This window comes from Tiliqua scincoides, chromosome 1 (assembly GCF_035046505.1).
Source record: "Tiliqua scincoides isolate rTilSci1 chromosome 1, rTilSci1.hap2, whole genome shotgun sequence".
Lineage (NCBI taxonomy): Eukaryota > Metazoa > Chordata > Lepidosauria > Squamata > Scincidae > Tiliqua > Tiliqua scincoides.
The window spans coordinates 232512224-232529030 of record NC_089821.1 but is presented as its reverse complement, the minus strand read 5'-3'; the positions used below and the strand labels follow the sequence as shown (position 1 = coordinate 232529030).

Here is a 16807-nt window from a genome sequence, read left to right as displayed (position 1 = left end):
GTATGTCATAATTTTGACATAATGTATTAAACAGCCTTAAATATTAGCTAGTTTTACTTTGGAAGAAACTTTGAGTAGGCTTTTAAGAATGTATGTGACATTAAAGGCTAATTCTATTAAATGACAAATATACATTTATATTTCTTAATAACACCAGTGGGACTTCATGGCCAAATCCTATCCAGTTTTACAGTGTTGGTGCAGCCATGCCAGTGGGGTGTGTGCTTGATCCTGTAGTGGGGAGACGGTCACAGAGACCTCCTTAAGGTATGGGAACGTTAATTCCCTTTCCTTGGGGTTGCATTGTGGCTACACCGCTGCTGGAAAGTTGGGTGGGATTGGGCCCTTAGTTGATAGCACATCCACAGAACTGCATATTTGGTGGGCCGCTGTGAGATACAGGAAGCTGGACTAGATGGGCCTATGGCCTGATCCAGTGGGGCTGTTCTTATGTTCTTATGTTCATATCACAATGTACCGAACCTTGAACACAATTTCCACCCAATATTGAGGCCTCATTGCTTCTTCACTGACGTGTTTGCGCTGTGACGTGTTTGCGCAACATTTTGCAGATAAAATCGATCGTATTCGTCACAACTTGGATGCCACATTGACAGTGTCTGACGATGTCCCCTTGACAACTGCTTGTCCTGTGTTGTGGGATTCTTTTCACTTGTACAGCCTGAGGATGTGGACAGACTCCTTTGGAGTGTGAGGCCATCTGCCTGCCTGCTCGACCCTTGCCCAGCTTGGTTGATAAGAGCTGCCCGGGGTGGGCTGGCTGAGTGGACAGGAAGGGTGGTCAACTCTTCCTTGATGGAGGGGACGTTACCACTTGCTTTGAAACGGGCGGTGGTTCGCCCCCTCCTGAAGAAGCCCTCCCTGGATTCCACTGTGTTGGATAACTACCGGCCAGTCTCCAACATCCCGTTTCTGGGCAAGGTAATTGAGCGGGTGGTGGCGTCCCAACTCCAGAGGGTCTTGGATGAAGCGGATTATCTGGATCCTTTTCAATCTGGCTTCAGGCCGGGCTTTGGGACGGAAACCGCCTTGGTGGATGACCTACGCCGGGGACTGGACAGGGGGAGTGCGTCCCTGTTGGTCCTGCTGGACCTCTCAGCGGCTTTCGATACCATCGACCATGGTATCCTTCTGGGCCGATTGGCCGAGTTGGGAGCTGGAGGCACTGTTTTGCGGTGGTTCCACTCCTACTTGGAGGGTCAGTCCCAGATGGTGGTGCTGGGGGATGCCTGTTCGACACCCTGGCCCTTGAGATGCGGGGTGCCACAGGGCTCAATTCTGTCCCCCATGCTATTTAACATCTACATGAAACCGCTGGGAGAGGTCATCCAGGGGTTTGGAGTGGGGTGCCATCAATATGCTGATGACACCCAGCTCTATCTCTCCTTTCCTCCAGACTCCAGGGTGGCGGTTGAGGGCCTGGAGCGCTGTCTGGAGGCAGTGAGGATCTGGATGGGGGCTAACAAGCTGAAGTTAAATCCGGATAAGACAGAGGCTCTCCTGGTTCAGAAATCCTCGATGCAGGTGCTGGACTATCGGCTTGCGCTGAATGGGGTTGCACTCCCTCTGAAGGAGCAGGTCCGCAGCTTGGGGATCCACCTGGACTCGCAGCTGCTCCTGGATTCCCAGGTGGCGGCTGTGGCTAGGGGGGCCTTCGCTCAGCTTTGGCTGGTGCGCCAGCTGCGGCTGATCGTACTTGGATCGTACTTGGATCGTGCAGACCTGGCCACGGTGATCCATGCCTCAGTGACATCGAGATTAGATTACTGTAACATGCTCTATGTGGGGCTGCCCTTGAAGACGGTTCGGAAACTGCAACTAGTGCAGAATGCGGCGGCCCGCGTGGTTACTGGAGGTAGATGGTTCGACTCTGTCAGTCCGCTTCTCCAGCGGCTGCACTGGCTGCCCATTCATTTCCGGGCCCAATTCAAGGTGCTGGTATTGACCTTTAAAGCCCTATACTGCTCTGGACCAGGGTATCTTAGAGATCGCCTGCTCCCGTACAATCCGGCTCGCCCTCTCAGGTCATCAGAGAAGGCCTTTTTACAAGTGCCGCCGCCTAGGGAGGTACATGGGGCGGCTGCAAGAAATAGGGCCTTCTCAGTAGTGGCACCAACGCTATGGAACTCCCTTCCCCTTGACTTAAGAATGGCTCCCTCTCTTGAGACCTTTCGGCAAGGCCTGAAGACCCTTCTGTTTAAACAGGCCTTCTGAGTTCTCGGCCTTTTAACATCTTTTTAACATCTTTTAATATTTTTTACAGGCCTGATTCTTTTATGACTTGCTGCTGCTCTATGCTCTTTTTACCTATTTTTTTTACTCTGACTGCTGTTTCTTATGATGTGTTAATATGTTTTTATTTGTTTTTTAAATTGTTTTTAATATGTTGTAAGCCGCCTTGAGTCCCTTCGGGGAGAAAGGCGGGGTAAAAATAAAGTTATTATTATTATTATTATTATTATTATTATTATTATTATTATTATTATTATTATTATTCACTGATATGTGAGAGTGCAACGGGACCCATATTCCTGCCCTGTGAGCTCCCAACCATCCTTGAGCCCTCTCCCTTTCTTGAAAGTGTACCTAGTAGAGACAACAAAACAGACTTACGATGAGGTCTGGCACTTGGGCTTCCATTAAGTCCTAGAATGCTGCTACAGCATTGTCTTGGGTGGCAGGAGCCTGCATAAGTTCCCTACCATAGTATTACTTCCAATTTTTTGTGACTGGATGACACCTTTTGAAGGGGAAAAAAAAGACAACTTCAGAATACACAACCCTGAATTGAAGTATCAATTTTAGCGCTGTCATTATTAGTAATTACGCTGAGTAATTAGATTTGACAGAAGCTCTCTTCAGTATAATAGTACCTCTGAATAGTGTGTGACTACATCAAAGGAAATGGCAAGATTTCCATTAACTTATATGAACTTGGATTGCAGCTAGTATTGGAAAATCATGACCTTTGTTAATGCAATTTTCCTGAAGAAACTCAGCTAGTTCAATTAATTACATGCATCATTCTGTTGCAGTATCATGCAGAGTAAGTTCAAATACCCATAAGGTAGTCTGAAAATGAAGAATGAGTTCAGGTGAGACTTCAGGGATTTGGCTGAAACTGTATTACTATTTGGTTTGCTCTTTCGGCAGCACTATTTACATGCATTAACTGTCTTTAATTTTTGTTTGAAACTATAATCCTGCACTTGAACATGGCAATATTGAGCGGAAAATGTGCACATTAATTATAGATAATTCTCCAAGAATATGGGTACATGCCAGTCTCTTATGAAATCATTCTAAACTGTTTCCAGCATTTGAGAAAATATCTCAGATAATTGCTATTTAAAATACAGGGCAGTTTTCAGAGATCAACATCATCAAAGCCCACAGCTTGCAAACAGTGTCCACTAGCCCTGCTGCCCTCTCTGGCCAGTGCTTCCTAGTCATCTGCCCCCTCCAAGTAGAAAAGTGCTGACACATGTTGACTGAAAGAGAAGCTTCTACCATACCTGTTTGCTCACCAGCCTTCTCCTTTGGCAACAGGGTGATAACATAGAGGTAGGGGATTAGAACTATCTGAAATCTGTAAAGGCTACAATGTAGCTGAGATAAAATTCTATAGATTAAGTTTTCCTGAAAGAAATGTGATTTCAGTTCAGGGCCTCAACCAGTAATATAAATCCATCCAAATTAAAAATTGCAGCAAGAGTTGATAAGAACATATTCCATGCCAAGATAAGAGAATTGCAGTACAATTGAAAATAAAACATTAATATTGCCCACATAGAGCTGCAAATGCTGTCCATATATAAAACTAGAAAGGTTTCTGCCTGTACATACACAATACCCCAATCTAGTGATTTAGTTGCATTTTTAAAATACATGGCAGTTACTTAAAAGTGGAGATCTACTTGGTTGCACATCCCATTGAAAACAGTGCAGTGCAGCTAGATAGCATCTACTTTCACATGTGTATACCAACACACAATTATTTCTATGGTTTCAGAAAATGGCTTATGTAGGCAGGTCTAGCTTAGTGGTTGATGGACCTGTGAATCAGGACTTTCTACTATTTGAATCCAGCCTTTGTCATTAACCCACTCGATGGCCTTAAGCAAGCCTTAGCATCAGCCTCAGCTCTCCAGTTGCAATTTGGGAATACTAATCCTAAGGGTGCAATCCTAACTCTGATTTGGGCCGGCCCAAGGGACTTGTGCCCAAGGGAGGGTCGCAAAAGTGCCGTAAAACATGTTTGCACCTCCTTGAGGGGAAGCCAAGCTGGCGTTCTGAGAAGCACTGGCCTGCAGAGGCTGACAGACCCCTCCACACTGGCTTCCCCTCCGGTGCATGCATCAGCCCCGCAGGGTAGGCGCAGGGAGCGGGGAGGAGGAGGGAGGGGCAGGGGAAGGGAGGGCGAAGGGTAACCCTGGGAGCAGGTGGGGAGTGGGAGGTGGGGCTGGGATGAGGCAGTTATGCCGGATCCCAACCCCTGTTCCCAGGGAGAACGGAGCGGCTTCAAGCCACTCCGCTCTCCTCGAACTTGTGCCACCTCAGGAGGTGGCGCAAGTCTGAAGAGACCCATAGGCGCCAGGGGAAAAGACCCAGGGGTAAGGGGAAAAGTTTCCCTTTGCCTCTGGCTAAGTTGCTGCTGGCCACAATCCTGCACTGGATACAGCGCAGGCCTCCTGGCTTGCCTGTTCCAGCGCAGGATTGCACCTTTATAGGGTTGTAACAATTGCATTAAAATAATATATGTGAAGTGTTTTACATAGTCAAAACACTACACAAATGCTAGATCGTATTAACTGGATCAGGTTGAAAAACTTTGGTAGTTCCAGTTTACACTTCTCATTGAAAATTATCTGTTGTGTCAAAGCAGAAAAGTCATGGCCCAACCCTATCTTTACCCCCCTGGTGCTGCAGCCATGCTGCAAGCAAGCAAGCTATATCCAGCTGGCGGGGGTGCGGGTGGGGAGAGTGGATCAGGAGGCTTCAGAAGGAAAAGGGGATTTAAATTACCTCACCCCATAAACTGGCACAAGTCCAAGGAGAGGAAGGGGGTGTGGAGGCTTGCAAAAGGCAGGACAGGATCCAGCACATTCCATTTCCACCTGATTTAGACCTCCCGCAGCCTCCCCACCCTCTCGTGCGACAGTACTTCCAAAATGGCTGCTGCTGCGATGCTGCATGTTCCATCAGCAGCCATTTTACAACAGCGGAACTCTGTTCCACTTTTGTAAATGGCTGTACATGACAGCCCAGTCCTGGATGGGCTTGGGCTATGAGAGCCAAACTAATTATATTAAATGAATAGTTTGGCACTCCACATTTTTTTTTAAACTTAAATAAATGATTCTCAAGGGTGGCAGTGGGAATACTATGAGCTGCAGCACATAGAGCTAAATGTGCCTTTCTTTCCTTTGCAATATGGTCCCTATGTCTATCATGTTACTACTGCTATTTCTAAAGACAGTATTTGCGGACATAGGAACCCTATTTCAATTGTACAGAATGCATTTATTGTGTATGCTCACACTTTCATGCCAGTACCACCATTTTGCACCTTAAAACTGTGATGATTGAGATGTCTTATTTAAAAATCTGTTTCATGTCATACTTGCTTAAAAAAAAATAGTAAAATACGAAGAAATAATTTTTTAATATAATGGCATTTCACTTGTGGCAAAACATTGAAAAACCAATTATACATTTCTAGCACCCTTATGATAATACAATTTGTGTTTTATGAATCTATGTGATTTTTAGGATAAATGTGATGGTTTTTAGAAGAAAACTATGTGCCATAAAATGTTATGATATTTATAGCAATATATTCAGAGGCGCTGTAGGTCTTAGAACAAATGTGACAATATCCCTTAACTTCCTAGCATTTTTACCGTCTCCATTTTAATCTCTTTCAGTCCCAGCAAAAATGCATTGTGATCTTTGCACTGGTTTGCTGCTTTGCAATTCTTGTTGCACTGATATTTTCGGCTGTGGATATCGTGGGGGAAGATGAGGATGGACTCTCAGAAAAGAACTGTCAAAATAACTGTCGGTAAGAGGTAACAAACAAAACTTCTCTTTTGGGGTGGGGGATAATATTAATATACAATGGAAAAATTAGTGCTGTACTTAACAAAGAGTCCAGTCTTACATAACTCCCAGTGCAGTGATGCAGCTGCCATGCACTGTATCCGGCAAGGGAATTTTGTGCCCTGGAGTCCTCCTCCAGGTAAGGGAACATTTATTCCTTTGCCCCAGGAATTGGGCATTAAGTCTGGCAAAAGTAAGAATAAGAGTTGTTAGATCCCTTCCAGGTAGGTGTAGTTGAAAGATGAGATGTAAATGATAGGTGACAGATGAAGACCATTATCTGGGAACAATGCCGGATGCAACAGGATTCTTCTCTTGCATCCCTAAGGAGCCCACTTGAGAGAATTCTCTGGTGCCAGTAGTCAGCTGTGAAATACAGCAGCCAGTTGGTCTTGTGGTCTTGGTCTTTTAATCACTTGCTAGGGAAGGGGAAGGAAGCATCCAGTGCAACAGAGAACATTCCCCTTGTTCTTTCTCTTTCTGCGCATGGTCTCCCAAAGTGACTGTATATAGCATATAAAATTGTGAATTGCATTCCTGCTTTTTATCATTGCTATAAGGTAACAAATAGATTTTAATGCATCCTGTAGCCCAGATTTCCTTGACCAGACGCCCCCTAAAGCTTCTTATCCTTGCTCCTTTTTATTAAAGATGAAATTTTGTTCTTATTTATCTTCCCTGAAGTGCATAGTGTAGTCAGGTCAATGTGTTCTTTTTGCTCAGCATTTATTATCTGTTCTTTCCAGAAACCTTCTGCAAAAATGCACTGAAAATCTTTAATTCTTAGTGCAGTGGAATGGAGCTCATTAAAAGAACTGTGTCCAGAGAGCTGTAAAAATATGGTTGTTTTTCTTCTGATGGAGACCAAGGAGCAATCCCTCATTTCCCATGGAATAAGAATATTGAAAAGTTCACTCAGCTGAAATGCTGAAGTGGTGAACAGTCTAAGAGATAGCAATAACCCTCACTCATTATTTTATTTTGAAAATATTATATCAGTTGAGACAGGCTAGAGAATATCTATGACGGCATGCATTTCTGCCAACTCCAACTCCAGGATCAGGAGAGTGCAAAGTAACAAGAATAAGGGCTTGGACAGGAGGCCTGAAGGAGGTTCTCACAAATTCCAAGGAGCTAGAGCTCAGAACACAAAGCTAGGTGAATAATCTCCCCCCACAAAGCTGTTACATAAACACTGAGCAGCTCAAGAGTGATGGTTCTATGGTAGATTTGATGGCTTGATATCATTGTGAATCTTCACTGATCTGGAACATGCATGGGGCTTGCTGTGCTCCCCAAACAGGCGCTATGTTGCTGGAACTGAACTTCAGCATGGGTTTTTCATCACTGTTCCTGAGGTCCCAGGAATTATGAGGCCTTCCTAGGTCCAGAAGTGAGAGGCATTGATGAGGATTGGATGGTCTTGATGGGGGGCGTTGGGTTCCCTGTGATTGGAGTACTCTTGAGTGGGATGACATGGGAAAGAGACATCTCATTGTCCCTCAGGAGTTTTTGAGTCTGCCCTGGGGGCTGCCACAGGATTGTACTTCCCCACCATTTTGGAAAAGGTCTCACCAGGCCTGAGGTAAAGCATCAGCAGGTCTTGACGAGTGAGCTGGTAGGAACTGGTGTTGGATGCACATTGCTCCATCTTTGTATAACTTCATTCAGGCGCATGGATGATAGAGACTGAATGGTTTAATACATTGTGCTTCCTAAAGATATGCTGAACATTTTAGAATTTCATATATAATACTGTAGTCAGAGGGGAGACAAGAAGAATAATTAGAGGTAAGAAACTTCTTAATGCTGCCCATTAAATAGAATTTGCAGAGGTCCTTTACAAGTCAGCCAGGAATTCAGGATATTGCTAGCAGCATTTAACCTTTCTCCTCTGAAGCATTTAGTATTTGACATTCTACTGATCTGTATAGAATGAATACCAATTGTACAGGCAACTGGTGCACACGTTTGCTATCTTTTGTAATGAACATCCCTCTTTTCTTTATTCAAGAACGGTTCATCACTATTTTTATACGTGGCTTTTTGAACAGGACAACCGACCCCCAAGCCTGTTTAAGCAGAGGAAGTATGCAACATTCATTTGAAAAGTCATTTGTGAAGTCTGACAAATGGATGATGAGTTAAATGGCAAATGTAATCAGGTCATAGAGCTTTAACAATCCAAACTGTCAATTTCCTGGAAGACATTGCAAGAGACCTCTAGATAACGCTTGCCTTTTGCCTGGTAGACATGGCTGAACAGACTACTCAGCTTTTATAAGCAAGCTTGGTTCTTCCCAAAGATTTAAATGAATGTTGTTGAAGCATAGATCAAACTAAGACCTGTGGGTGTATTTATTTATTTAAAAGATTTATACCATTCCTTTGCCGGAGCAAATGCCCAAGGCAGGTTACAATTTCAGACTTTAAAAAAACCCAATATATCAAACAATAACACAATAAATAAAAGCATAATAAGGGCAATACAGCTAAATTGGGGGCACTTATTTGGATCAAAGCACTGCTGCAGAGGCACGGGGGCAGACGGACGACACATCACACATACACAAGACGGAACAGAAATGTTTTGGTCCCTCATGGCCAAAAAACCATGAGTGAGGGTGAAGATGGGAACAGAATGTATGGGAGAAGGTGGTCCCTCAGATAAACAGGACCCAAGTCATGAAGGGTCTTAAAGTTCAATACCAGCACCATGAATTGGGCCCAGAAACAAATGGGCAACCAGTGCAGTCACTGAAGCAGCAGTCCAACAGCCTAGCTCCAGTAACTACCCGGGCCGCCACTGCTCCAGGGCAGGAGGTCTGGTCTAGAGGGTAGAGCCTCCGTTAGCCCGAAGATAACATCAGAAGGTCGCCAGTTCGAGAACACCGGTAGCTCCCTGAATGGCGAGACCTTGAAGCAGCAGACAAGCTGAACTGAGTTATTCCATCTGCTCTGAGCGAAGAAGCATCTTGGCTGCCCTCCATGTGGGAGCTGCTGTCAGCCTGCATGGGAGGCACTGGAGGCCAGAAGTGAGATCAGACCTGGAAGATCCATCTGAAATGTTGTGTGGTTCTTGAAAGACAGAACTGTTTATGATTGTAAAAATCCCCTTGAGGGATTTAGAAATGCCTGCCTATGTAAACCGCCTTGAATAAAGTCAGAGGAGTAATCCGATAACCAGAAAGGCAGTATATAAATACCGAGTTGTTGTTGTTGTTGTTGTTGTTGTTATTATTCTGCACTAATTGCAGCTTCCAAACCGTCTTTGAGGGCAGCCCCATGTAGAGCATGTTACAGTAATCCAATCTTGAAATCACTAAGGCATGGACCACCGTGTTCAGGTCCAATCGATGCAAGTACAGCTGCAGCTGGCCTATCAGCCGAAGCTGGACAAATGCACTCCTGGCCACAGCTGCCACTTGGTTCTCCAGAAAGAGCTGTGAATCCAGGAGCACTCCCAACTGCACACCTGATCCTGCAGGGGGAGCATGACCCCATTCAAAGTGGGTAGATGACTTAGGGCCCAATCCTATTCAACTTTCCAGCACTGGTGCAACCACAATGCAGCGCTGAGGTAAGGGAACAAATGTTCCCATAACTTGAGGAGGGCCCTGTGAACACCTCCCCACAAAAGGATGCAGTGCATGCCCCATTGGCACAGCTGCACCAGCACTGGAAAATTGGATAGGATCGGGCCCTTAGTACCAGTATTGCATATTCCATTTTGGGTGTTCTTTTGAAAACAATTTAACATATGCATGCCCTAGAACATGGTCTGAAGACATAAGATACAGAAACATTGCTGAAATTAAGCAAGATTTTTGGTGTGGTCATCACCTGCATGGGAGACTACCCTGAAACCCCATATACACACCACCCTGAATGTAGTAGAAAGAGTAGTATATTAAATGCAATTTCCTATTGCTGTATATTGGGGAATGTTCTCAAATAGCTCTAAGTACAGTCAGGCCACATCTTATGAGGGGGTTAGGGTTAGAAGTCAGCATATAAGGCAAAAATAATGTATAATCAAAATTAACCTTAAATTAAAAAAACAACACATACTGTCACTTTAAAACTAAAATTATTCTATGAGAGACTGCAGGAACTGAGATGACTGACGGAACAGCAGATTCATTCTCTCCTCTCACACTTATTCCAGAGCGTATATACTTTATGAGTGGGATGGCAGGTGGAATTGCCTGCATTATTTGAAGAGTTGTTTTTTTCCCTTGGATTTTTTTTGGGGGGTTGGGAGTGAGGAAGGCATACCTACTTGAATTCATGCAAGTAACATGCATGTATGATGTGATAGGAGTGTACAGCTGTAATACAGGGGAATGTCATGTAAATGGAAAGACTGTAACTGATAAGAGGACTGAAACTGATGCCAGTGAGAGTTTCCATCCATGAAAAATAGGAACCACAGGGGACATGAGCTGAACTGAACATAGTTTGGGCAAAAGGGCTAAAGTTCCCATGCTGCAGCCTTAATCAAAATTGGGCCCCTTGTCAAATTCCAAATTGGCAATTAATTAATTGGCAAAAAAGCCCCAAAACTCACATATGGTCCAATTGTTCTAAAGTAACATCTAATCTGACCCTGAGCTATTCTATGACTGAAGGGCATTGGGTGGATGAAAAATTAAGTTCCCAGGACAACAGGTTAATGTGCCATTTTGTACACTGTCTAAAGCGCCACAGAACAAAGAGTTATTATTCATCCTATTAGTGCCCTCCACATCGTAGGATTTGTAGCCTGGCAATGTTTTCTCCCTAGGAATTGCCATAGAATCCAAGTCTTTAAAATGACTTGCAGTTCAAACCAAGGGCTGTTGTTTATGATATGAGTGGCTACTGTCCCCATTGTGAGAATGTCAAAAAAAATTAATTACCATGGTCACTCTGAGGTGGTATGCTGAGAGGTATACCTCTCTCTTCGCATCTGCAAGCTTTGTACTCTGTACAAATTGTACATCATACAATTTGTACTCTGTATGAGTACAAAGAGAGAGGTATCCTTCCCTTCTCAAGATATTCCCTCAGAGTGACCATATTTGTGTTATAAAATAGCTGACAAGAGGACTAAAGCTGATGCCACTGAGAGCTTCCCATCCATGACAAATAGGAACCACAGGGGACATGAGCTGAACTGAGAATTTATAAAATATTATAAGAATACAAATATTCGAATAGAGACTTAGCTCCATTGCTTCATTGGACTTTCAGTAAGTTTAGTAGAAATAAACTAGGACTATTTTTTGTCATGGAACAGACATGCAAATTCTAGGTCATGTAACTCTTCCTCTTGTTCATCCTTTCTGTTCATTTTTCCTAGTCTATTATGTGAGGATTCTTGTCTACATACATCAAAAGAACTTCTGAGGGTTGCAGTAGATATCATATAAGGAATTTTTAATGGAATAATGAATAAACTATGTGCTATGGATGAAAACGTCACATCTTGCTAAAAATGTGATGCTGAAAAAAGAAGGGAAAAATGTAGAACAGCATCATCTTTATTTCTTTTCACAGTTTTAAATACATGAAATATTGTATAATTATTTATTTTAACCCTTTCTATCTCACCTTTCTGTTAACATTCTGAGGGCGCCTATCAGGGATGTGCAAACCAATGTGGCTAGACTCAAGTCAAGTCCCAAGGCCATGCCCCCTTTGACTCGACTCATGGGTGAGCCTTGGGCAACCATGGGAACTCGTCCAGAGCATTTTTGGGACTCCATTTGACTTGAATCAAGAGTCTTTTTGATACACGTGTCAGGCACAGCTCCACAGAAAAAATGGAGCTTCTGATGGGTGTGTATGTGGGATTTCCCATGTAACACTCCCCTGATGTCCCCATCCCACCTGTAAACAAAGTGCGGAAAGCACAGATTGGTTCCTGACAAACTTCAGCAATGAAACACCTCCCCCCATTCACATCATGCCTTCAAAAGGTGTGCCAGGCACACCAGGGCACAGAGCAACAGAAACTGAGAGGCGCTTGAGCTTGGCAAGACAGGAAGGGGTAAGACGAACTGCATGAGAGTGGAGACAGAAGCAACAAGCGGGAGGAGGTCATGTGCAGCAGCTGGGAGAATTACCAGTACAACCCAGCTCTACTCAGCTCTCTCAGCTGAGAGTTCTACTCTCAGCTGCAGCTCTACTTAGAAGTAGTCCCACTGTGACCAGTCATTCAATGAGCCTGTTGGAGCCATGAGTTTCTCTTTGATGGCTAGGAACCACCTCTTCCCTGCCTTCTCCCTTCACTTGTCTAGGGAAAAAACATTCATCCAATGATCATTGATTCCTTCAGAGATGGACAAGAGAGCCCTCTCTCCTCCTGCAAAACCAAAACATTAACTCTGCCCTGACTCCTGGTTGGAACTTCCCTGCTGCTCACCTGATCTGAATAATGGCCCCACAAGGTCTTTTATGCCACACAAAAAAGCAAGCACACCCAGACACAGACAGTCTCAAGTCTACACACATGAGGACGCATTTCCGAGTCAGTGGCCTCAAATTCAAGTCAGTGCCAGCCACACGACTTGAGTGTACATGAGTCAGCAACAAACAAACAAGTTTTTGCAACTTGGACTGGAGTCACCTGACTTGAGTTCCCATCCCTGACAGCTATAAGCCACATCACAGCCACAACTATAATCAACAGAAATCACAGCAATGATAAAGTAAGACCACAAAAATGGTTTAGGTAGTAGTGATTGAGAGGAGAGGAAGGCTTGTGGTAGAGTCATGGTTCAGCAGAGCTATGGGTTCCAATGGAATCGACACTTGCATATGGTGTGTGATGATGAAAGAGTTATAGTGCACATCTGCGGAAGAACTGATAGAAAAGTTTTTTTTTCAGAAATATGGGTATGATAAAAGAAAGTGGAAAAAAGAAAGGCCATGTAAATGAGGAACTAAATACTATACAGAACTGAATCTTTAATTCAATTTAATAATTCAATTTCATTATTTTTAATATGTGATTAGCAGAGCAGAACTTTTAGTACCAGAATCTATTGCTAATGGCTACATGAGTTTCTTCATCGTTTCACTCAAAGCGAGGAACAGTAATACCTCTCATTAGGCCACTTTTCTGCACAGATCCATTACAATGCCCTTTGTCCTGGCATGATTGATAGTTTTTGTAGTTAATGGGAGCTGTGAATTCTGGGAAGTGCCAACCAAATTAGCACCAGTTTCCTGCTTTATCTTTGATGCCTCCTGTACTGCTGTTTCACTTAGAGGTCAACTTTATACAGCCCCTATGCTACTGTACTCCCCTAAAACATGGAGATGCCACTTGTCCTGTCTGACAGCCCAATCCTGAGCTGCCTGGAGTGTGGGGCGGCCACGGCACCGAAAATGGCTGTCGTGGCATCCTGAGTGCAACCAGGCAGCTGCTGCCAGTTCCTCTGGGGAAGGGGGCTTTCATTCCCTTCCCCCAGGTAAGGCAAGTAGCCCCACAATGGGACTACTCAATTCTGCAGCAACCCTTGAGTCACGGTAGAATCAAGAGCCTCTGTGTCGGGCTGCTGACACAAAGGCTCTAGATACAGAAGAGCAGAGCTCCTCTAGTCCCACCTCCCTCTTGCCCCACTCTTTCCCCAGCACACCACCTTCCTGCCCTCTCTCCACTCACCTCCTCTCACTCCGGAACACCTCCTCCCTGCCTCCCCCCACGCTCCCACCTATCTCTCCACCACCCTGCGGTTTGGGCAACCACGGAGTGGTGGAGCACCAGTGATCCACTGGAACTAAGCTAGCACTGGCACTGGACCGGTGCTGAGAGCCGCAAACGTGCTATATGGCACATTTGCAACACCGCCAGTGCAGCGCCGGCAGTGCAAGCTCAGAATTAGTCTCTGAAATGCTAGAGAAAAAGGCACTCATGTTACCAATCTTACCATTTTCCCCAGCCATTAAAAGTTAAGCAGTGGATCTGTTCACTGAATGCACCGAACACTTCTGAATGCACTTCTCTGACATTAAGGGGAGTGTCATGAGCAATTTTTAGAACTAATTCTCCACCCTCTGACAGGTTTAGCCATAAATAATTAGAAAGTGTCAGCAAATTCCAGGAAATCGTTGCCAAAGGCTCTCTGAGGACTATATACAAATGGGAATGGAAACAAGATTACCTCCCTTTTCCACTACCAGTATTTTCTTCAGAGAAAAGTGAGCAGAGAATAACTTGCAGTCCTCGAGGTAGTGGGATTTTTACAAAACAACTGTAAGGAAAAGTGATAATGGAAATGTGAGGCTTTCCTAGTGAACAAGAAGAGAGGTGGAGTAAAAAACATGAGAACTGAATTTAAATTCCTCAAAATTCCATGCTGTTATTCTAGGAGCAATTATTTCTAGGGGCTTGCATGTCTAGTTCCATAATAGTCCTGCCACCTTGGGTGAGTGAAAGGTTTAGAGCAGAGGTGTCCACAGTCCACTGTATTCTTTTCATACAGTGGACTGAATAGTATTTATGATGCCTGCTGAGGGACCAAAGTGATGTCATTAGCAGGAAATGATTAAGCAGCCATGATCAGTAATAGGCACTTTTTTCTTTCACTTAGGAACTCATTAGTTGCAAATGACAGAAGAGACAGTACACAAATCTTGACCATATTTTCAAGATATGGGAGAGCCCAGTTATCATGCGGGTTGTCCTTTCAGCAGTGACAACCCAGCACAGCTCAACAGCTGGTGGTGCTGGAAGAGTCCAAGGGTGGGATAAAGAGCTTCTGTGGGCTGCATCTGGCTTGCAAGCCTTATGTTTGAAACCTCTGATTCAGAAGAATTCAGATTAGATACTACTTAATCCTTTTATGACCCAATCCCTCTGCTGTACCACTGACCGTGTGCTGTGCAAATGCACTCTGTCACAAAAGTCATAAAATGCTTTTTGACAGTGCTTCTAGCTGCATATCAGCAAGAAGGTCAGAGCCTTCCTGTGTGCTTCAGAGCTTGCAGAGATGTGCACTGGAGCAGGTTGATTCTTTTGCAGGGGTGGGGGAGGGGAAGGACTGGTAAGGGGTTGAACGGGATGGGGAAGGGTAGCAATGGGGGAAAGAGGTGGGCGAAACTGGCCAGGGAGGGGGGTGGGATCCTATCCTCCTTTTCAGGCCTGATCCACCAACAAGGATCAGCTCAGACTTGCACCAGTGATATCGCTCGTGCAGGTCCGAGTTGACCTATTGCGGTTGCTGGGGTTTAACCTACAGAGACTCCAACCGCTGAAATTCTTCCATGGGATGTTGCAGAGCCCGTTCCAGCAATGCTACTTCACCACACCGAAATTTAGTTAGGACTGGACTGTCAAGCTCTACCTCTGCTATGTGAACATGATAAAGTTTTACCACTGTAGATAAAGTTTGCCAAATTTTCTTGATGAATTGTGAATGCGTTGAATGATACATTATGTAGCTCCTTTCAATGGAGTAGCCTTTCAATGGAGTAGCAGTACAAAGTTCTTCAAAGACTAAAAAAGAGATTTTAAGAACAAACCGAACTGTGATCTTTTGAATAGGAACATTTTAAATCAAGTGAGCAGTTTTCTAAATGGTCTTGTTTTCTTTGTATCTTCTCAGGGTGGCTCTTGTGGAAAATATTCCAGAAGGCATAAACTATTCAGATAGTGCACCATTCCATTTGTCTCTCTTCCAAGGCTGGATGAATTTACTTAATATGGCTAAAAAGTCTGTTGACATAGTATCTTCCCAATGGGACCTCAGTCACCACCATCCATCTGCAGGCCAGGTATGCGTTTACTTTAAATGTTCACAGTTTTATTCATCCGTTTATCCGATGACAGTAACCAATGGTTACTGTCCATTCTCTTCTGAATCTGAACTCTTGAGGCCTAGTTTACAGTAAAAGATCTCTTTTGCCTGCTCTTAGTTTGAGACTTCCTTCTTGGAAGAGCCATTTGCCTGTAGTATAGTCTTGGAAGATAAGTGGAAGGGGCTAGATCCCATGAAACGTTTAATATAGAAGTGAAAAGCATAAAATAAGGTTTTAGAGCTAGTTTGCATAAATCAGCTGCAGATATTGTGGGATAGATTTGGTTTTGGAATGGATGAGAACAGTCAGATTAAAACTTTATCCGGATAAAATGGAAGTATTACTAGTTGGGGGTTTTGATTACCCCTGAGGCAGTGTTCATCCTGATTCGGATGGGTCTGAACCTGTTCTGGATCACCCTGAAACAATAAGTTTGCTGTTGGGGGGGGGGGATTCTGGATGTATTCCCATGTACAGTTGTGCAGGCAATGGTGTCGGTCAAGAATACCTTTTACCAACTTCATTTGGTACACCAAATGCTTCTTCCTAGAGTTGCTGGATGGGGCCAAAATGATTCTAGTTCATTGCCTCATGAGGCTGTCTTTGCAGACAGACTAGAATATTCAGTTGGTTCAGGAGAACTAGACTGTTCTCTGGGGCTTTCAGGATGGACCATATTAGATCAGTTTTGTGCCACCTTCACTGGCTACCAGTTTGTTCCCACGCTCAATTCAAAGTTGCTGGCTTTGGCTTTTAAAGTGTCTGGACCAATAACATCTCAAAAATCAGTTATTCCTGTATCTGCTTGGCAACCCCTGCTAACTGGGCAAATAAACATTTTTTAAGGTGATGCTTCTCTTGTGTTGAGCAGGGGGAGAACAACTGTTCCTCTTTG

At 44.2% G+C, this 16807-nt stretch overlaps 1 protein-coding gene across 2 annotated transcripts in view; it reads left to right on the top strand.

Annotated features, from left to right (window-relative positions):
• The window catches only part of PLD5 (phospholipase D family member 5), a 101762-nt gene that overhangs the window by 49971 nt on the left and 34984 nt on the right, over nucleotides 1-16807 (top strand). Inside the window, exons 2-3 of one of the 2 annotated variants that reach the window (XM_066611485.1) lie at nucleotides 5949-6085; nucleotides 15720-15888. In XM_066611485.1, coding sequence (XP_066467582.1) covers nucleotides 5949-6085; nucleotides 15720-15888 — 306 coding nt within the window. Of the gene's footprint in view, nucleotides 1-5948; nucleotides 6093-15719; nucleotides 15889-16807 lie in introns of those variants that run through there. The other variant, XM_066611486.1, reaches the window with a different exon arrangement.